This window comes from Ruditapes philippinarum, unplaced genomic scaffold, assembly GCF_026571515.1.
Source record: "Ruditapes philippinarum isolate M1 unplaced genomic scaffold, ASM2657151v2 ctg6767_1_1_1_1, whole genome shotgun sequence".
Taxonomy (NCBI): domain Eukaryota; kingdom Metazoa; phylum Mollusca; class Bivalvia; order Venerida; family Veneridae; genus Ruditapes; species Ruditapes philippinarum.
In genome coordinates this window covers 46,938-71,051 of record NW_026862958.1, presented here as the reverse complement: position 1 = coordinate 71,051, position 24,114 = coordinate 46,938, and the positions used below count along the sequence as shown (strand labels likewise).

The 24,114-nt window shown below is 30.9% G+C and overlaps 1 protein-coding gene across 1 annotated transcript; it reads right to left on the bottom strand.

Annotated features, from left to right (window-relative positions):
• Positions 1 to 4,361: 4,361 nt before the first annotated feature.
• LOC132720783 (LIM and senescent cell antigen-like-containing domain protein 1) lies at positions 4,362 to 21,909 on the bottom strand. The gene is given in 11 exon segments (XM_060704990.1): positions 4,362 to 6,922; positions 7,645 to 7,720; positions 8,931 to 8,985; positions 8,988 to 9,129; positions 10,706 to 10,801; positions 11,391 to 11,549; positions 12,205 to 12,325; positions 13,196 to 13,262; positions 14,542 to 14,587; positions 16,442 to 16,552; positions 21,402 to 21,909. Coding segments are annotated over 11 exon segments (1,188 nt in total). The 5' UTR covers positions 21,602 to 21,909; the 3' UTR covers positions 4,362 to 6,807.
• Between the last annotated feature and the right edge of the window lie 2,205 nt (positions 21,910 to 24,114).

The following is a 24,114-nucleotide window of genomic DNA, read 5'->3' as shown; positions in this document are numbered from 1 at the left end:
ACGTTATTTTGTTATAAACATTTTTAGAAACCTTGTAATTTCGTAAACAGCACTATTTACCGTGACTTAGCAATCGTTCCGATCTCGTTGCAAATAAGCCAGCATATTATTTTGGGGTCTCTGTTTTCCGGCAATATTAGGGCACATATCGCTATCCAAACATGGCAACCAGATGCCCAGTTAGGTAATACGTACCTTCTAGCCTAATGCCAATTTCGACTACTGTTAAATGGTTATTCATTCTTCGTAGTTTTTCATTTTCCATAGCCTCTCATTAGCTATTAAGATTTTTTGACTGGTTATATGACCTTATATAAACGGTTGTTTGTGGCTGCTCAGGTTAGATTTCAAACAACCATTTATATTATTAGGTATAAAGATTTTTTAATCTGGCGCAAAAAAACAACGTAGAAGGTCATTTTCACGGAAATATGTAATAAGCATGGCGGAACAGACAGATATAGCAGAAAGAGATCACGTTATACGGTTACTGGCAAACCAAAAAATATCTGTATTGTGCTGGTTGAGGCGGCTGTGTATGATACGACGTGCACGTTCACAATGCTCTGAGATAATGACGTGTACGAATTTATGTAAATCTGCTTAATGTAGCTGAAGAAGTGGGATTGAATCAAATCCCTTACGGATGTGGAAATAGCACTTGGCATAGCCGAAAGTCCTGATGACAGTATTCCGGTGAGCTGCGAGCAAAACCATCGTCCAGGTGTCAGTTTGAAGATATCCAAGTTAGACAAATGCATGTCTGGCAAACTGTGTTTTTCAAAAGACAAACTTGTTTGTTATTGCCGTTGTAGTAGTTCTAGGCACGGATCTGTGCTCTAAGATACAACAAAATTGCAGTACTCTGGCGATATGAAATGAAAGCAAGAATACGAACTAAAGATACGGCTGTACAGCGGCATAGGATGATGGGTGATCATTCAATCATTTAAAATAAGTGATTATAAAAAAATATACTTTTGTTCTTTGAAAAGATTTAGATTTAATTCAGGAACTTATTTCTGAAATAAGAAATGAAAGATGCCACCAGTATTGGTTCGATCGAAAAAAATGTTTCATTTCAACATGGAGCTTTATATTACACTCTGTAATAAAAATCTCTGACTCAAACAAGCATTAATTGTAAGATCATTGTGTAACTCTGTCTACTTAATAAAAATTAATGCCAACGTTGAAACACAAATATGATGCTATGCACCTAAAAGTATTATCTGGGTAAAACGCTTTTTGTGTATGATGCAAAAGTGTTCATTGATAAAGCATCATTTACTGTATTATATGACAAGTAATGTATCGTAAATAATTCATACATATTTTGAAATAATGTTTGTAGTCAGCCTAGAATCATGTTAAATCTTTCCAATGCAAGCAATATTTACATTGTTATACAAAATTTTGTTATTTTATTAGCTATTAAGATTTTTTGACTGGTTATATGACCCTATATAAACGGTTGTTTGTGTCTGCTCAGGTTAGATTTCAAACAACTATTTATATAATTAGGTATAAAGATTTTTGAAGGTTATATGGCCCTATATAATTATATGGTTGTTTGCATATGTATAACCCGAGCCACTTGGCACGGGTTTTATTTCAAACAACCGTTAATATATGGCCACATAACATGCCATGAGCCTTTATACAGAAAAAACTTCCTTAACTTGTGGAAAAATTAAACTACTTAATAAATTGACAGCAGTCGTGTTTGTTATTAGCTATAAAGATGACAGGTTATATGGCCCTATATAAACGGTTATATCAAAAACAACTGTTTTATATATACGGCCATATAACCTGTCAGGAATATTTTTAAGAGAAACAAGGGCAACATTGTCGCAAAATACGCCCGTCACAAAAGCTTTTGACAGAGATGTGGGCATTATAGATATGCATATAGGAGATATGCTCTGGGCATTTTCCGGAAAATATCTGGATTTTTTATCATCTTCAGTAACCTTGACCTTGTAAATATCAACTTGAACTTACAAAGTCATGATAGTTATCATTTGTGTTACAATCCATCAGTAAATGATGACTAAATGGTTCGTACACAAACTTTGACCTCTCTATGGTAGCATGAACCTGGATTATGTGCGCAATAAGCCTCAAAATGGTGGACATTTGTGCCAAGTTACATAAAAAAAACCCGATGAATGTAAAAGTTCGGCTCCGAACAAGCATTTTTTTTATACCATTCCTTCCCTTACATAAGAGTATGACTATACCTAAAACTGTTTTAATATAAAACAACAACTAGTTGCAATACAAATTCTGTATTTGAGTAAGCGTCTAGACAGTCAGATGAACACTTATAATATGACATACATTATTATTATTGTATAATAATACAGTAAAACTTGACTATTATGTGTTTAACAATTTTACAAAACACATAATCATTTATAATATCATTATTTCTGATAAATATACTTAAATGAAATACCAGCAATATTACTTTATAAGATTACGTCACATCTATATGAAAAACTTGAAAATATCATTTATACATAATGTTGGTCCACAATATATGAAAACCTTGAAAAATTTGAAATAAGTGTACGGGTCAGTCTGACTGTCCAAAGCTGAATGACTATTGAATCGATAATTTTGCACGTGCAAAATTATACGAATATCGACACCTAGCGGTCCTCAATACATTCAGGGAAATTAATTTTCTTCTTATTCGCTACTCTCAAACAAAGAAAATTACATTTTTCAATTAACTATACATGTGACCTTAATCTTTAACCTAGTGACCTGGTTCATGCACATGATTCTGCTTCTCACAGTTGTGAACATTTCTATGAAGTTTAAAAAGAAATCCTCCATATGTGTACGAGATATGCTATGGACAAAATCTCTATATTTTATCATCTTTAGTGATCTTGACCTTGCATATATTAATTTCACATCCGTAGTCATGATAGTGACCATTTGTGTTTCAATCCTTTAATAAATGATTGCTTTATGGTCCGGATACACATTTTAATATTTTTATTTGAATTTTGACCCCTATATGTGACCTTGACCTTGGCCGCAGGAACCTTACTTTTGCAGCGACACTCTGGCTCACAATGGTGAACATTTGTGCCAAGTTATATTGAAATCCCTCTATGCATGCAGAAGTTTTTCTCCGAACAAGTGTTTTTTTCAATGACCTCTGTGACCATGACCTAGAAACCTGGTTCATGCGTGCAACATGGTTTCTCACAATCTCCACACAGTGATCTCCCCTTAATTCTTCGGCGTAGATCTCTGCCACCAAGGTCCCAATATATCAGAATTTCTGATATACTATATTTTTCAAAAATTGTTTTATCTACTGCTTTTATAGATCTATCAGATAAGTTTTCTCTCATTTATTTAACAATGTTTATGAATAAATAAATAAATAATATGAATATTTAGAAATAATTTAAAAAATTATGAGATTATTTTCTACCGAGACGATATTTTGATATTTTATATTTTTTAGCTTTTGAATTTATTTTTCGTTATTTTGTATACTTTCGATAATTTTTTGATAAATTATATCGAACGTAGGCACTAAAAGTTAAAAATAAAACAGAAAGAGAAAAATAACGTTAGATTTTCTTTGTAACGGTCGATATTTACATTTGAATTTCGACGTTACATCATGCGACTTTCATCATCATGTGACGTCTTTGAAGGCAGTGATTACAATTCTGCCAAGGGAGGTAATCACTGTGAGGAGTTTGGGTTTCTCATAGTGGTGAACATTTCTATGAAGTTTCATTACAATTCCTCCAAATGTGTAGGGGGTATGCTTCAGACAAAAATTGGACGCGTCGCCCACCATGGGAGAAACTATAAAATGACCCATTTTTCAAAAGGGCATATAAAAAAAAGAGATTTCTTAATAAATTGACAGTAGCTGTGTACATAAAACTTTATAATACTGCACGTTTGTAACGTCGCTTTTCATTGGATAATCGTGACGTTTATATAATTCTATATACACGGCTGTTGTCGATTCATAAATAAATCTTACTTTTTTCTCTCTAAAAATGATGCTTGCTGTATTATAAATTCGTCATAAAGATTGCTGAAAGGTTATATGGCTGTATATAATCGGCTATTTGCAAGATAGCCCTCGCCTAGCGGCTCGGGTTATATTTACAAAAAGCCATCTATATAGGGCCATATAACCTGTCAACAATCTTTATAACTAATAATATAAACGTCATGATTATCCAATGAAAAGTGGTGTTCCAAACATGCAGTATTAAAAAGTTTATATAAACTTCAGACTCATAATTATCCAATACAAAGCGGTGTTACAAACATGCAGTATTATTTGATAAAACAAACACATGTAGTTCATCTTGTAATTTAATTCCATCATATATACAATAATTGTTTACAAATAACTGAGATACATTCAGCACAATAGATGCTATATTATCTATAATACAAGAACTAGCCTGTAGTAATCATAACAAAATAAATATATCTACATAGTCTTTTCTATATCTTAATATTCCTTACAGAGTTAACTAACTTTAAATGATAATCATTTTTTTTTATAGTCGAGCTAATGGGAATATGTTTCTATTCTTTATAAATATGAATATTTTCGATCTATTCATATCTTTTTGGCTTATTCTATTTTACTTATATTATACTTATAATTATACTTATATTATGGCTCATTGCATAGAGGTTAATTATCGCCATTTTGTGTTTCAAATTTAACCCTTTAAAGGACATGACTGGTGACATGTACAGGGTCCATACTCGACAGTGCAAAAAGAAAGGACTGATGGACACTCATTAAGCATAGATTTCATCATGAATATTTTACCATATTTACCATTCGCTTATAAGAATACATGTACCTTTGTACCAAAGCAATTTACTCTTAGTACAATTTTTGTACCATAAGTGTGTGCTTGTAAAACTATTTTAGTAAGAAATATATTTGCATACAAGAATATTTTTCTACTAGTATAATAATCATTTGCGTACAACTTAAATTTTCTACAATTTTCATACAGATTCTTCTGTGACAATTGATCTCGGACATCTCATCTACCAATCATTTGTCCCTACATACTGATTCAGAAATTATCAGGGATAAGTAGTTGGTCACTTACAAATGAAAATGATAATATCTGGTTAGTTATCAAGATAAGCCAGTCCAAAGATATGACCAAATATGTCAAATATATCCATAAGAAGAAAAAATAATTTGGTTGTAACAATATTTTAATATGATAATCATTTTTTTATAAGATCATTTTCATAAGAAAATCATTTTGATTCTAAACAAACAATAAAAATAATCTTCTTTTTTTAATTAAAGGTATCTTTTTCTGTGACAAAATCATTTGCCAATCTGAAATATTATACATGTACATTGTTTTCCTAAGATTATCAAAAATTCTATTTTCCAGGGTAAATCATTTGCTCACAGAAATACTTTCAAACTACATTTTTCATAACATTATGTATAAATAAATGCTTTACAAACTAAAAATATACATTAAACTTAATGGCAGTGGTAAGTAATATATATTAATTGTATACAAGAATTGACATAAAAAAGCATATTTGACCTTTTATTTTCATAATTATGTAAATTTTAAGGAATACAAAATACTGCGATTACATAAATTAGTATCATTTCGGTCTATATAATATGACTATGTTTATTTACATAAAAAAGCAAAATAAACAAAATTGAAAAAAAAATCAAAATTATTTTAATCAATTAGTCATGCAGTTATTTTTTCTTACAAATCCATTGTGATTGTACTGCAACTGTTTACACTTTTAAACAAATATTATTCAATTTCATAATGCTTATACTATAACTATGACATTCATGTCTTTGTGATTTAATTTGGCAATAAATCATGATTTTTGTTTTGTTAGCAGGTGAATATTGCACTTGTAGTGTGTAGTTAATAATGATTATTTACAAATTGATGAGTTTTATATAAAACTGTTAATTTTTACTACTGAGCTGGGACAGAAGATAACTATTGTCCCAGTACTGAGTTTTAAATAAAATCAAACTTCTCTGAAGAAGCCTGGGTAGTAGATTATAAAACAATTTCTAATTCCAGGTATCTGATTGGTCAGAAACTAACATAGAACATACACTGACCAATGAAAATCATGAGATTTGTGAGAGACCAAAATTTATGTTTTATAACCAAAGTTACCTAAATATTCTAAGGGAAAAATCTAAATGGAATTTACTGGACTATAGGTGGTATTTACCTAAAGGTCAAGGGTCACATTATCTTGAAGGCTAAAATACTTTCATTATCATTTCTAAAAATTTCTAAAATTCTAAATTTCACAGAAAAAAAACCCCCAAACATTTTGAATGACATTACATAATGATGATAATAATAATAATATATCTATTGATGCGCAGATCTGTTTGTAATGTTGAAAGTTATAACAACATTTCAAAGGCACATGGCAAATTTTTAGCTTTTCAGGTACTAACTTGCACCGGAAGTAGAAACACTGTTATGACAAGGAGAAATTGATTTGAAAACAGTGACCCATACCACTTGATTACAAATGCCCCTAGAACAGATCTACAACATGTATTAAAGGCTATACATTCATGCATGTATAACATGTATAATATATAATAAATACGTCAAAGTTTGAAGCAGAAATTGAATATATAGCTAGTTTAAATAACAATAATTGTAACATTAACATTTTTCTATTAAGGCATGCAAAAATACAACAATATTATTTAAACAATGAACATTTTTTGTAACGATTATGAATTCTGGTTTATTTCTTAGTTTGCTCATCATACGCTTTCTTCAGACGTTTCTTTAATTCCCCCGGGAACTTGTCGTAACAAAACTTGCATACTGGTTTCAGATCAAACTCGAAAAATTTCGTTCTGCAAGAAAATAAATAACAGTGTTTAATGTAGAATTATCAGCAGATATTTTATGAATACGGTAATTGTTTTTTTTTAAAAAAAGAAGATAAAAATAATTTCTTCACATAAACAGTATTACAAAATACTTAATGGCTCAAATTTACAAAAAAAGTAATTATATCAATAGTAAAACATATTTATAAGCCATTTCTAGAAATTACTTTAAAACATATATAAAGCTAAATTTCAAAATTTTGGATTGAATTTCAAGACACACTAACACTGTTAAATGTAACATGACTCAGTCATGTCCTGACTGGTAAAAATAAAACCCCAAACTACAGGTACATCTTCATTAACCCTTTCGCTGCTATTATTATTAATTTATTATTATCACTATTATTATTATAGAAACGGCTAAAGCCTTCCCTATGGCAGTGAAAGGGTTAAATCAGACACAAACAAACAATAGTATGAGAACAACCACTGCTCTTCCACAAGTTAATTTAATCCATCTCTCACTAGAACATGAAAAGGTGGTTTCCTTCTTGTTAATATGTTTGATGCCATGACATTTATCTTGAACAATTTACCTGAATTCTCATTTAAGTAGAATAATCCTTAATACGAGAACAAGTTTAGTCAAAATTAAAACCATCATTTTTTCCCATATTAATTATCAAATCAAAAACATGAATAAATCAAACTCCTGCTGGAAACATCATACATATTTTACTTACTTTTGACTCATTTTTCTATCACATATAGAACAAGCAAAATGGTTGACATGCCAAGCCTTGTTAAATGCATGGAACACTGAAACAAACAAAAAAGTAAATCAAGTCAATTTCTGTCTTACAAACACATGAAAATTTGCACAAATCTTTATAAAGCAAGAGGTACTCAAAGAAGAGCAAGACCACTAAAGGCCAGTTATACCCCAGAAATGATTTTTATGTCTCATGAACTTTTTACTTTTTAGTATTTTTTTTCACTTTCCAAAGAAATACTTATTTTATATATACTTATACATGATCTTTTGCTTCTTTGCAATGTTGGCAATAAGTATAATTACAGTGAATTAGTTTCTTATATGGAAGTCAAAATACTACTTTGTTTACATTTTGCTACCTTTATGACACGTTTGCATGTTCAGCGCTACTTTATTCAGTTCTTAATCATCTAACATGCTCTTAAACAATATCTATTGTATCATAGTTTGGGGACCTTTCTGTTGAAAATGTGTCAGAGTTAAATGGTATACATATACACGCACAGTGCGTTAACTGGAGTGCAGGTATTAGTTACCCGCACTCCAGAGCATGCCCGTTGATTGGCTCATTTTTGCTGGGGTTTACTTATTGTGACGGAAGGGAAAGAGAAAGCGACAGAAATATCATATTCAGATGCTCGTTCATTGGTTACTTTTTCCCGCGGTTTCATATTGTGACAACTGGGAACGTGTTTTTATTTTTGACTATGATACAAAAGAGAAAGAACATCAAAACACTCGGCAATCTGATTAATACTCGGGGGCTACGCCCCCTCGTACAAATCAGATAGCCTCGTGTTTCCATGCTCTTTCTATTACTTATTTAACACATGTTTGACATTTCTTAAGAATTAAAAAAACTCATGGATTTCTGTATCAAAATGTGCTTTTAAAGGGACTTTTTACATGATAGGACTGAAAATATATTTCAGAGATTTTTGTACCAACTGATGTAGGTCTTGACCAGTTTTTGTGAGCACATTTTCAGCTCATTCTCCGCTTTTCCAGAGTATCACTTTTATCTTGCAAAAGGACCCAAAAATGAAATAATTGTAACACATTTTACTCAAAACTGCTAAGAATTGTACACAAAATTGATTTTCCAATTTAATTCCGAGGATATTTCTTTGTTATTCTTTGCATATTTTTCAAATTTCAAAGCTTACTTGATATTTACTAATTTTCGTTTAGTTATCAAAAACTTTTACATTTTGGACTTCAGTGGAGTTCCTTTAACATGAATGATGTACTTACCATCACCGGAGATAACACTGTTACAAGTGAAACAAATGTTTCCAAACAGCTGATGGTGTAGTGAATCTCACAATAGGCCAGTCCCTTCTTCTCATAATGCCGGGTACCAAAGAATGGCTTCTCACACTTGGCACAAACAAAATGTTCCACATGCCAGGCCTTACCCAGTGCATGTACAACTCTCTCCTCAATGGGACGTCTGAAAATATACATAATGATATTTATTATTTATTCTAATACACTTCACACTATTCCCTTAAAAATCAGATAGGGAAATCAAATGCATTATTACAATCATGATATATTCATTGCATAAAAAAACGTGTACACATCATATGACCTCAACATATTTTATCCATTTTCTATTTTATTAGCATGTTAGAATGGAAATATATGTTACTTTTTCTTACACTATAGTATAATAATGCACAGCTCATCATTCAAATGCTTTGTAATTAACCACTCAGGCCTATCTGCCTACATGATTAAATTCCTGTGCATTTGAACTAATCTACAACAATGCACTCAAAATTGATATCTATTTCCAAGGTATAATAATACACATGTATGTTGAGTGAAATGTAATCAAAACAAAAGTAAGGATGTTGAACTTTGTTATATTTGAGTTTTAAGTTAGACCAACACTGTAAAGATTCTATGGCAACTTTAAAACATTACTTGTTGAAGAATAAAAATCTGTAGGAAGGGTGATCCCTTGGAAGCATAAATCACAACATAATTACATGAAAATTGCAGACTCGGTTTGATTGTGTCTGTACTCAGGTGTAACTCCTTGCAATATCTCAGACAAATTGAAAGGTCTAACGGTTAAGGGATACTCGGGGAAAATTATTGACAAAAATATTAAAATGATTTCATGTATTCAAATCACACTTAAATGACATTTTTTCAAAGTCCCAGCATGAATTTCTGTATAAATTCTATATATTTTGGGTTTGAAGCGTAAATATATTTATATGTTTTGAATGAAATCTAAACGCCGACAGAATTACCGAGTAGTTTTAAAACAAGTTATGTGACTTGAACAAACTTTGGGAGTTACAATAACAGAAATTGTTGATATTGTATGATCAATACAAGTGAAAGTCATTCATTTGACATGTTCTTGAACGTTTCCAGAGCTCACTGTGACAACCATTGTGAAATTTTAACGCTCTAACCTGACCCACGTGGGTCAAGTTAGGAAACCACCACTTTATTCTTTATATGGAGAAAAGTTTTGTTCCTGTGACTGCCTAGTGTATTCATTTTGAGGACATTTACAGAATAATGAATAAAAAAATAAAAACAAAGAAATTAAAATATTGCCTGTATCTTCCTTTAAAGATTAGAACTTATAGCAATGACATACACTAGATTGATAAAACAATTAAAGAAACTCCACTCAGCTCCAAAACATTAAAAACATTGAATTTCTAACATATCAGCTGGGGCACTTATAACAATAAGCTTAAGAAATATAATCTGAATAAATTGTAAATTTAAATCATGCTTTTGTGGAATTCTTAGACGGATTTAAGTAGAAAGCATTTGTAATGCTTATCAACCTTGGATCATTTTTCACAATTAAAATAATTATTCTGGCAAAACGGAGTGAGCAAATGATCTAAAATTTTGCATAAAAATTATTGGTCAACACCTAAACCAAATGGTACATTAATCTCAAAAAAAAATTCTAGTCCAGTTATGTCAAAAAACCTCAGTGGAGTCCCTTTAATACACATAATCCTGTGAAATGATGTTTTGCCAGTTACCTGCAAGCACCACAGATTGGTATTCCCATTTTATCATGGCATCTAAGGCAGTACAGCTCACCATTCACTTCCCTTGCATCAGCATTCAGCTCAATACTGTAAACAAACAAATAAGGCATCAATTACAACAGTTACTGTAACAATTTTCAAGTTTTTGTGGCCTTTTACAGTTCACTTAATGACATGAATATAATGTTCAGAGTTAAAGAATTTGTTTTTTAACTTTGAATACCAATGGTGACAATGACTAGTCTGAAGAACAAAGCTGACAAAGCATACATGCAAGTTGCTGATCAAGGATTTTGGTTTGAGTCTGTAAAAAAATTTTGCGAATATTGGTATTGGAAATTTAGTTTTTTGCCTTTTATGAAAGTTTAAGAGTATAACACCTCAAAAAAAAACCATGACCTTTTATCTAGCAAGTATTCTCTTTTTTCCTATAAAGTCTTTTTTTATAAAAAAATATTTAAATTTTCTTATGTTTCTATTTGAATTACAACAGGTTTCTGTGGAAAAAATGGTTTTTTACAAGCATAAAAAAAATGTTTTAAAATTTTTTTTCCAAGATAAACCCTGAAACTCAACACAGGGTGTGTCACAGAAAAGAAACAATATAATTTATCATAACAATTTTAATTTAATCAATAATTTAACCAAAAAAAATCCCTTAACATTTTTTTCCCACCCATGATTACCTGCAAGATTACAGTTAAAGTGGTAAGGATGGAAGGCCTCCCCCTTGTATTTTATATGTCCTTCCTCAATTATAGAATGGCATTTATGGCACACATACTTTCCCAGTCCACGTGCCTTCTCACGAGCATTGCACTCACGACATAGAGCTCTGAAAAAAAATTAAATGTAAAAAAATAAAAAGGTCTAAGAAATGGAAAATAAAAGAAAGTAAAGTACAAGAGTGTTGTTCATCCCATAAACCCCAACTCTTTGGTGACCCAGCCCTTTGGGCAACCAAGTAAGGGGGGCCGGGTTTCCTTTTGTAAAGTCTGATGGCTCTTTTCCCTTGCTGATAAATAAAATTTAATTTAAATAGAAAGTTTCAAATTGAAAGCAGGACAATACCATTACATAAATAATTGGGGTAAAAGTTAGCTTATTGTTAAGATGATTTTTCTTGTCCAGAAAATTTACTGAAATCAAGGATTATTTGAATAAGAGAATTCACAAACTATGTTTGGGAAGCTAGATTCCCTTTGTCAAGTTAATTTGGTCTTTTTCTACATATTTATACTGTGTTCCCTTATAAGTGTATAGAGTTTGATAAATTACATATCTTCTCTGTGTGTAATCAGAAAATGTTGTTATTTTCATTAAAAAAGTGACTGTGTAGAAATTTTTTCAAACAAATTTTTTGTGTTATATTATATATCATAAGATATTTTATCTAAATCATGGACTGTTGTATAAAATTCTTATAATTTCATATTTGTTTGGTTTCTGTAGCATTTTTAATGAAAATCTTAAGACTAAACAATACTTACCTTCCTGCATTTTTAACAAAACCAGAATCAGCGAGAGGTCCGGCACAAATCTGGCACCGGAAACAATCGGGATGCCAGCTGTTATTCAGAGCCTTAATCACTCTGCCAACGATGAATTCTCCTATAATATACAACAAAGCCCATAGTTTATCTTCTAGTTATATCATCATAAAGAATAATTATATTTTAGTCATTTTTCAATATAAAAGTTTATACATATTTTCTAATAACAAACTCAAACAACTATTTAGATTCTGCTGGAACTGAAAGCAATTAGACTTTGTCACCAGGATAAAGCCAGAACAGCTTGCACCTTTGTCTGACCAGGCACTATATTGTGGGTGGCTACATCTTTGTATTTTGATAATGTAACCTCTTCAACTTTAAATGGACTGTTCCACTTTCAAAGCAGGGCCATACCATTATACAAAGTCAGCAGGTTAAAGGTTCATAAAGCTTGAATTATTATGTAATACAGTATCAAATTTTGGAATACTCTTTATACACTGGCAGCTACAACTCACCTACTTACATAAAATATCAGTATAGAGTTAGGCCAATTTGTCTGTCCAGTTCTGTTGGCAACTTAATTTCAATATTTTGGTACCATGACTTAATTTCAACATTTTGGTATTCAACATTTTGGTATCACAAAAGCTGCCCCTAAGACAACACACTCCACTATTCCCAGCGCTCGACAGTAATAAAAAGGAGCATGACTTAGTAAAAAGGTAACTCAGAGTAATAGGACCTGTGTCCCTCATACAAGATAATCATAGAGAACAAGTGTTTAAAGTTTCAACCCATTACTTATAGCAGTTTTGGAGATACCAACTAGCACACAAAAACTTAACTAAAGTGTGATGCCGGCACCTGGGTGAGTATAATAGCTCTCTCTATTCACAAAAATCCTTAATATTTACAACTGACAGTTTCAAATCATTTCATAAATGCGTTTTATTTCGGCTTCCATAGTTAGCAAGGTACTTACCACATTTCCCACAGCATGGAGCAAACAATACATGGAAGTCATGTTCACAGTACTTCCTGCCTTCAAACTGAAATTACAAATACACCATATATCAACACAAGAAAACTTGCCCTAAACAGCACCCACCTCTCAACTATACATCCCTGGCTTATCTGTCAATGGATGTCACCGTTACATTTTCTTGTACAACTCTTGAACAACCGTGGTGAGAAATGACCTACCGGTACCAATGCCTCAGACATCTATGAAGGATCACCAGGCTTAATATTATTGGTAGCCATTTGTTTTTTATTTTGGTATTGAAATCCCTTAAATTTTGTATGGACTATTACAAATTCACTGTTATATAATTATGGACTGATAAAATTTTGGTTTTAAAAACGTGACGGCATGGCCACGTGGTTAATGCATCAGACTAGTAATCTAATGATCGCAAGAATGTGTCAGGAGGAAGTTGTTGTTTCCTTGAGCAAGAAACTTTCAACTCATTAATCAGTACTGGTGGGTTCCAGGAACCGATTCAAACGTGTGTCTATAAGATTATAGCTTCATACACAATCTAGCTAAAATAAATTTTGTATAAACTAAAAAGATTTTCTAATATATCATTAAATATTACGCTTGTAAATTTACTAGACATGAAAGTCAGTTTTAGATCCATAATGGTAAATATATGTACAAAGAACAGGTACAGTATCACCTCTGCAAAGCAACACTTTTTGAGAGACAACCATTTTTGTTGTCACTGTGAGGTGTTGCTCTTAGAGAGAATAAATCTATTGTGAAGTCTTACTTTGAAAAAAAAGAAATGGTTGTTGTAAAGAAGTAGTTGCTCTACAGAGTGCCATTCTGGGAAGATTCCACTGCAATACCAAAATCTGTTAAGGAATCTTAAAAGACAAATTCATGGATCTGACAGGACAAATAAACACTATTTTTGACCTTTGACCTGAAATCTAGCTTAATATTAATGTGCTACATACCTAAGCATAACATATAACTCATCATTCAGATGATTTTAAGAAAGTTAGTCAAAGTTTAAAGACACCCACATTTCAAGATCTTATTTTCTAAATGCTGTTTAAAACATTAAATTAATTTAGAGATAACAATCTCAACAGGAATTTTAACATTAATGTTATCGCAGAGTTTTAACAATGGTTGTTGTTCCCTATTAAATGTGACAACCATTACTGTTTTCTATTTCTGGCAATACACATTAAACTTTCAATATTTCCAAGAAAAGAACAGCAGACTGTTATTATCTTTCTTTAGGTTATTTCATCTGTAACTCAATACATCACAGACCGAACAATTGATGCTTGATAGTTGATATAAAAACTCACCTCATAGAAAATTCCCTCTGGGAAAGGTTGGAAGCACTGGGCACACCTGAAATAATTATAACGAAAGAATACATGTGTATTTAATTTATTTGCTTTTCTTTCCATCACTGACTTGGTATAAATATATCTTTCATGAGTTTCAAGCTCTTTTTTTTGCACATACAGCCTGGTTTCTAGTTTAAATGATAACCATTTTAGACTGTGAGTGCCTCTCAGAACATGAATCTCAGAAGACCCATCAAGTCTTTTTTTCATAAGCCAATTAAATATAGCTTCCATATATGAAATTCCTAATGCAAGAGAATTCAACAAGCACCAAGTGTGGTAAGAATTTTCAGCAAACACCATTTACTATAAGTAGGATATTATCCGTGGAGGTCTATAGGAGCAATATACGTCTTTTATCCTTTACTTATACATACAAAATTATATTTATTTGTTTGGTTTTCCGGAGCACAAAGAGAATTTAGGTCATATTGCGTCGAAACAGGGAAGATGACATAGACTACAGTTTTTCAATCCCATTTTAAGTCGCTTTTTACAATCATGAAGGAATAAATGGTGGCTGCAATTCTGATGGCTCTAACATCAATGGCAACCTCTCAGAAATTAAATTTACAATAACTTGCAAAACATGAAAATTGTTAATTATAAACTCAAGTCTGCTTGCAGCAACGGAAATACCCATGTGATCTGTACAGATCATGCACCGATGTGCTGACTGACCATGGTCTGAACTGTTTGCTATTCAGTCATTTCTTATTTTAAAAAAAAATCCTTAAAATGATGAAACATTATGTCCAGAATGAACAAGAGCTGTCACCCAAGTGACAAATACCCCCGAAAAGGTTTCTTTACATGCAGGTTTTATGAAAAGAAAAGAGAATGAAAGTAACTTATTGCTGAATTAATTGTTCTTTGTATTATTGTACCTGTAATCTCTAATTGTGATAGCGTGAACCTTCAAAATATAAGTGTGACCTTGACCTTTGAAGAAGGGACGTGGTTCCTGGACGTGACAAAATGTTGTTATGTGATAGACATTTGTGCCAAGTTATTTCAAAATCCCTCAATGCATGACAAAGTTACAGTCTGGACATGATTGTTGTGGAAGTGGGGACACATGTACGGACAGATGGACATGAGCCTTAGCCGTGACACATTGTGTTGATGTGGTAGACATTTGTGCCTAGTTAATAGTTATTTTAAAATCATTTGATGCATGACAAAGTTATAGTCCAGACAAGAATGTGTGTACCTTTTAACTCTAATTGCGATAATGTGAAACTCAAAATGATAGTGTGACCTTGACCTTTAAGGTAGGGACGGGGTTCTTGGACACAACACATTGTCTTGATGTGGTAGACATTTTCAAAATCCCTCAATGTATGACTAAGTTACAGTCTGGACACATGAATGAAGTCGGGACGCACAGACGGACACTGATCAGGCCGAAATGGAATAAGGGGCCATTTCTTTTGTTATTTTCTTTTGTTTAATAGAGGGCCATTTATAGAGGGCCAATGGCCCTTTACTTTATTGTTACAGAATGAACTCTATTGTTCTCTTTTGTTCTGTTTACAGTTAGATGGCCCCCTATCCCTATTCGGTAGTGCTGACAGACGGAGGGACAGACAGACGGACCTTGAAATATAATAATTTGGGGGCATAACAATGTCCATTTAAGATATTAAGCATGGTATGGGTAATGTAATATGCACTAATCCAAAAAAATAACAATTTTCATTTTTTCTATGAAGACTAAAAACTTTTCATGTCCAGAGCAAAAATTGATTGCTAATTAAAAAGTTGTCTCAAAATACATCAATGAAATTCTAGCAGAATTTTTTTTTTCTTGCCATGAATATATGACTAAGAAAAGTAAAGAATTGAGACTTACACAAAGCAGTGTGGATGCCAGACCTCCCCATTAGAGTTAACTATTTGCTGGTGTTGTCCGAAACCCTCCCCACATCGACAACACACTCCGATGCCATTTGACATGTCAGAACTGAAAATATATAAAATGCATATCCTGTTTATAAAATTCAAGTTAAAAAATACTATCTCATGGTCTTTACCTACTATGGGCAAATGCTGAAAAAGAGATATGTAACAGAAAAAGTAACAGAAGTTTTTGTTTTTCTGTTTTTTGTTTCTGTTGGGTTTAATGTTGCACCCACACAGTATAGGTCATATGGCAAACTTTTCAAGTTTAATATGGGAGGATGACCTCAGGTGCCCCTCCTCATATATTTTCAGGCACAAACAGGAACCTGAGTAGAACATCCGCTGTTCTGTAAGCTAGCTGGATATCTTGTGGGGCTTAAACCTACAGTGGTAAGAGGCAAATGATTTAAAATTAAGGACCTTAACAACTCCGACACAGACTCCCTTCTACCATAGTTAAAAATGAATTAGAAAAAGCTAAAAACAGCAATATATCAACAGAAATAACTGCAGTTCTTTGAACTAATCTTCTCTCAAAGCTAAAACAATGAATTCGTCGGATTAGTTTGTATATCTATACTCAATGAATTTATACCTTACTTTACCAAAAATTAATGAATCACTTAGTAACTCAAAATAATGGATATTAACTTTCAAAATCATTTTCAAAGGACATTTAATTAGTAAAGTTCATTTCATTTGTGTATGCACGCCATGAAAACATGTAAAACTGCTGAGATCACTGTTTCTGTCATATACATATATAATACCTACATTACAACATGTTACTGTCAGCAACATAAAAGAAAAGGACACGCGTAAATAACCTTTCCTATAAATAGTTCAACACCTTTATTAGGACTGTCAATAAAAATCCAGATATGAATATTTAACAATCTATATAATAGTGATTAACTAATAACAATATTGATACAATTTAAAACCCATTTCTTCATCTCTGGTGAAAATATCACTCTACTTTATGTTAAAGGAAAAAGTAATTTTTCTTCATTTTGCATTTTTGTATACTGTGTTTCTGATTTATAAAACATGCTTGCATATACAATGATAACAGTTTCTAAGACATATTCAGATTAAGTACAAGCTATTGAATTTGATATATTGCCAATATAATTCAGCTTTCAATATATCAATACAAAATATTCCATCGGCCTTCACTTTCTTAAAATGGCATTTTATATTCCCAATTTACATAGATGTTGAAAAATTCTTACTTTACTTCAACATTTATATTCTTAAAACATAATGCTAGCTGCATCTTTAAGGTAGGAATATTGAAACTTTGACCAAACTAGGTCAAGGTCATTTATACAGCCACTTTCAACCTTCCTGCCAGGCCAAAAAGACCAGTATGGTATCAGTGCAAAGTCACTGCATTGATGTTTATTCACAAGTTAACTCAACCAAGTGATAAATATCAACAAGGAGATAAAAAATCATCAACATTGAAGCTCACAACTGGTTCATAGACAGTAAATTATTTTATATTGGTAAAAATGTGAATTTTTTTTTTTTGGAAATGCTAAATAAAGCAAAAGTTAGATATATATAATTATGTTATGTGGACTGTGTTAAATGAGCCTGTAACTCCTGAACCAAGAAAGGAAAAGTTTATAACAATTCACCTGATATTGAGTTCAGCGAGCAAAGATTCCTGGCGATTGATTCGGCGTCGCTGAAATAAGTCCGATTGCGTAAACTCGTCCAATGTTTGTAACTTTATCATTTTCATTCATATTACACGATTCACTACTTCCCAAGTCAATAATACAATCAGAAATTTTCTCCTTTATTCACATACAATATACACTGTATAGTATTTTTCTTATCAACTATAGCAAATATTAAGTCCCGCCTCTTGTTCTTTGAAGAAAAAAAATCAAATAAACCACTATTATCACTTGATTACTACAATTTTTTTTTTCAAACAGCACATATTTTCTTATATAATTAATTGAAAGCTATACTGTGTGAATTTAATTCCTTATACAGTAATATTTATTTACGGTTTAAGTTTTGTTTTAAGTTTATCATATGTGGGTTTAGCTACATGTGACTTCAAAAATTGTAAATTCTTAATGAATCAAGATTATTATTTACTCTTAACTTTGACAATTGCTCTCGATCACCCTAAAATATTAGGTATTAAATTAAGCCAAGCCTTGTCATGCCACCAAACCCCTAGTTGACTTACGCAACATGTTTTTCCATAAGCACGGCATTTAGTACGAACAAATTGATTCTGCAATAATTGATCTGCATCACATGCATGGGTCTATGATAATACTAAATGTACTTTTAAAGGAATCATTTAATTATATATAGTACACTGAATAGCATCAAGCTGCTGGTAATATAGAACTTTCCAATATTTCATAATTGATAATTTAAGCTTAACTATCTTCTTTAACTTGCATACACATTTTTTTATCTTTGGATTAAAACTTTAAAGCGCTTGATCATTTCAGACATAGAATATGGTCTTTAATTTTCAATAGCTGTTCTCTGGAACTCACCAAATGTGGATTTTTCTGTGATGAGCTAATTCCCAGGTAAAAACAAACCTATACAGTCATAACTTCACAGTACACAACAGTTTTATGATACATTACGGTAGTCAACTTGCTGGAAGTTAGTTATTAACTACTGTAAAACCAAGAATATTCTTTATTCTGGCGTGTATGCCAACTGAACCTACACAAAACTTAATATAACAATATTTTATTATATAGTCCAATATCATATGCTACATAATGCCCTTATAATTTTCAGAATTACATGTAAAAAAAATGTTCTTTTAATACTTTAATTTTTAATGTCTAAATGTACATTAAATTATAAAGTTATTTGAAAATTTTTAATTACTATCTTTTTCTCTTTTTTTTAAACTTTAATATAATTTTATCTCATAAACATGTATATTATAAGCACATTTCAATCAAACATTGATGCCTTTAATACATAATAATTTTATATATAAACATTTATACTCGCAGTCTTCGCCCACCCCTACTTTAAATCCTTTTAACATAATCTATTTCTATGAATTATAATTAACAATCTTACTATCCTTTATGAAACTGACAATTAGTATCAAACATAGTCCAATGTTCTAAAGGAAACCAGTTCATTACTCATAATTTTAGTATAGTTTCAATTTGAACACAATATTTCCTTTAATGTTTAAATATGTACAATACTGTAAATTAATTTCCTTGAAAAGCAAACTTGCGTAGAATTTGAAGTTTGTTATCAATTTGAACTTTATTTATAATATATTTATGAGTTTAATAGTACAAATTGAACTTAATTTATATAAATATGTTTACAAGTTTTAGAGTACAAATTTTACTTTTAAAGTACCCGAACTGCAATCTTCGTGGTTTAATTTTTTAACAAACACTCGTACATTTTTTCACAGTTTCAATAACAAAAATATATTCAATAGTCACATTTCATGCATATCCTTTCATGTAAATCGATTTCCATGTATCACGTGCATTTAAACATCCAAACATTAACTCCATGAATAAAATAAAACACAATTTAAAGAAAATGTAAAATTTTCTCCCACTTCTTAGCAAAAAAATTCTTATTTCTTTAGTACAACAAAACTATTTCTAAAATGTCCTATCTTGCCTTTATATATAGATAAGTTACAACGTTCTATCCATAAAACTTAAATATTGGCCATATATAGGAGTGTGCATTGTGAGGATCAAGAATATAGTGTATTCCTAAGGCCAAAGAAAAAAATCTGTTTCTGGTGTCCCCACTTCTCGTTTTTTTCCCTAACAGCAGACCCTAGGCTTTTTACATGCCTTACACATTTAAAAAGAAAATCTTTTTTTCATACAATTTTATATAGTTATTTTATGAAAAATATATAATTTAAAAGTACATAAAGAAAAGAAAATCACAACTATCTACGGTCTGGGAGCAGAGAAGCAAACTATTAATTTTTTTGGCCTTATTGTTTTAAACCACAAAACTAAACAAAAGAGTCAATCAGCGTTACATAGATCAATTACTAACAACTAAACTAATAGTTTTAACTATAAAACAATAGTATCTGCACGCACTGCCTTAAATTGGCAAAAAAAAAATATAAAAAAAATTAAATAAAGAAAATAACGCTTCAAAAAAGAATATTCTTTCATATTTTAAACATATTGTTTTTTTTATGTTTTTTTCTTCAAATATTTTTATGACACTGTTCAATGCCATTCCCGGTTTAAGGTTACATAAATGTACATAATTCCTATTTAAGGGTGGGATTTGTGAAGAGTATTTTGAATATTTAATCCTTTGTGTAAAATCTAAGCTTAGAAATATGCCCTGTGCGGGCAGTGAGTTCATGTATATTTTACAATTACAGTATATTTAGTAAACAAATATCAACATTTTTTACTATAATATACTACACTGAAATACGTGATTGTAACATAAAATTGCTCTTTAGAATATTATTTAGTTTTTAAAAAAACAAAATTATATCAAATACATATATAATATAATATATTCATTGGAAAAAAAACTTTAGATCTGATATCTAAGCTATAAATTACATATGTTTAAACATTATATAATTGCCCCCAGCTTGATACAGAATAATGCACAATTTTTCTTGAAATACAGGGGGAAATACTCTTCTAACCTTCAAATATGAAAATAACAAGGGAAACAACCAGTATTAATGTATCCACATTTTAACTTAAGGGATTACCTCCCCTGTATATTTATTTTTTTTAAGAAATAATTGATCATTTTGCTGCTGTTAAATATAAAGCTGCTTAGTATTGAAAAAGCTAACAAAACATAACCCATACTACATCTTGACCCCCGTACATACCCCCAGAAGAAACACAAAAATAATAAAGTATACAAACCTTGGTCCATTTGGAATAGGGAACCCTGGTAATGGAGCCCCAGGCTGACCAGCCCCATGCTCATGAATGTCACCCAATGGTGGGTTTTCATTCTCATGAGGGTGCAACCTACGCCTCTGAAACAGTGTACTTTCATTACGTTCACTGAGGGATTGCAACCTCATGGGATTAGGCGGTCTCGGAGTTGATGTTATAGACATGACTGTAATGTTTTAATATCCTTCAAATTCTGCTTTCCTTGGAATTACAGTAATACTATATACTAAGGTTATTTTTCAACACTTTTTTCTTTCAGAATTGGTCACTAATATTCTTGTAAAATCTGTAGGTCTATACGTTCTTTTATAATCTGCCACTAAATTTTTTGGTCAAAATTTCTCCACACGATTCTTACAAACTGTTCTTCAATTCAACCTTTCCTTTCAATAGTACTATTTATCCATGCAAAATTCTGAACAAAATTATATTCCCTGTTTATTCTTTCATGTATATATTCAATGTAAACTAAATCCTTTTCCAGCATTTAATCCTTCTAAATGGCAAAGTCAAAATATTCACATTATTCACCTAAAAAATAATTAAATTTCCTTCAAGCAATCTTATGAATTTTTCACAAACCTATGAAAAATTATTCCCCAAATGAAACAAAAAAACACCAAAAAGATAAATAAAACACCAAAATGTCCACCAAACATCTATATCATATAAACTTCCAATTTGCAACAATTTGAAATGCTATACATCAACTGTAAACAATAAATTGTTGACTTGATAAATAATGTCAACACAATTTATCTAGCCAAGTTTTAGTAACACCTATCAGCAGAGGGTTATTTTACTTGTAAAAGTCCAATCACTATCAACATAACCACAAATTCATTCTGATAAATACACTCTGATTAAAAGTTAATCCATTTATAGTTACAAAATTCCCTTTTTAATCAGTTTACAACTGGACATAATGAAACCACAGAGTCATTCTGCAAGTAATAACTGTAAACCTATTTAACTTATGTACAATTACGGAAAAACTATTTTTTTTATTGAGACCCTTCATTAATACTTAGGTCTGGGGTAATTAGCCTTATGAAAATCATAGAAAATCTTTGTACCAGAATAAGGCAATAATAACTTCTCATAATTTCCAAACAATTGTAAGAAATGTCATTTTTAATTATAAAATTCCATATATTTCAGCAAAAAAACCCCATAAAACCTAAACTACTAAGTATTTATACATGCCACTATGAATTTCATCAGAACACCTAAAGCACCATTATTACAACATATTTTAATGAAACATAATAATTCTCAACAGGATGTGAAGCATGCAACAGGCTGCATCAAATAATCGACAAAAACATGAAACCTAACACTGCAGCTACAGAGCCTATATCATTGACAATGTCCTGATGTGACACATGTATAAACTTTATCAGGTAAAATTAAACCAGAATGCAAAATGTTCTACTGAAACACAAAAACAGACACTGGTAATATTTATAACAGGCCCCATAACAATTTCTAGGAAAGAAAAATATTTAAAGATACACAGAAATGAATAACATTTTCCAACATTTTTTTCTAAGTTTCATTAACCAGTACTGTACTGTTCTCTCAGATTTATCACTTAATATCCTTTTCAAGTATAACCAGTATTCATAGCATAAAGAGCTAACTCATATATAACCAGATTGTTATAAACCATTATCTCTAAGAATTACTTGTTATACCACAATACTTATAATTTTAAACCATTTACTCAGTAAACCCATTACTATAGCTCATAACCATTTACTCCATAAATCCTAACCAGTAACAGAGTAAAATTTCTTAAATTTCATGAGCAATTCACTGTCATACTGAGTTTATAACAATACAATTATGTTTATTTTGGAAATGTTTCAAAGGGCAATAACTCCTTGCAAAGATTTCAACACTTATTAAATCAACAAAATTTGGGATGTTTTTTTTTTATATTGTAGGAGTAAACTCAGTCTCACATTCTCACCTTAAACAAATTTTCATTATTTTCAATCCATTAAAAAAATTAATATGTATCAGAATAGAAGTTAAATTATTTTACCAGATCTGTGAAAAGGTACCTTTAAGAGCTAATTTACTAACTTAAAATCAGTACATTATGATTAAGTACCTTTAAATTAAGGAATTTTTAAACTTTAGTATGATATTATCAATTACTACATTAATTTTTATCAAGATGACATTCTGAACAGTCAGTATTGATGACTCATTTCTCACATAATTAAAATATTTAATAGATAAAACGATCACGACCCCGAAAAGAATTTTTACAAAACAAACCGACTTTATGTCCTATGACCTCGAAAAATAGGGCAAAGAATATGGTGCGTAAATACACTCTATCATCCTATTATGGGAGATATATTATATTGTCAAAATAATATAGCAAGCGCCTTTAATCCGATATGATCATATTTAAAGATACTATGTCAGATTTCAAACCCAGATTAAATTTCCTTTTGAAAAACAAAATGACTCCAAAGAGTTAGAAAAATGACATTTGAAAATCTGAGTATTCAATATGCAAGTCACATGGGGATTAAAAATTTTTATTTTTTTTTTTTCAAGAAAAATATAACCCACGTAAATCTATTTTCATCTCACTATAATAATATCAAATGTATTTTTATTTGTATTTTTGTCATATCTCATTTAAATCTACAGAATT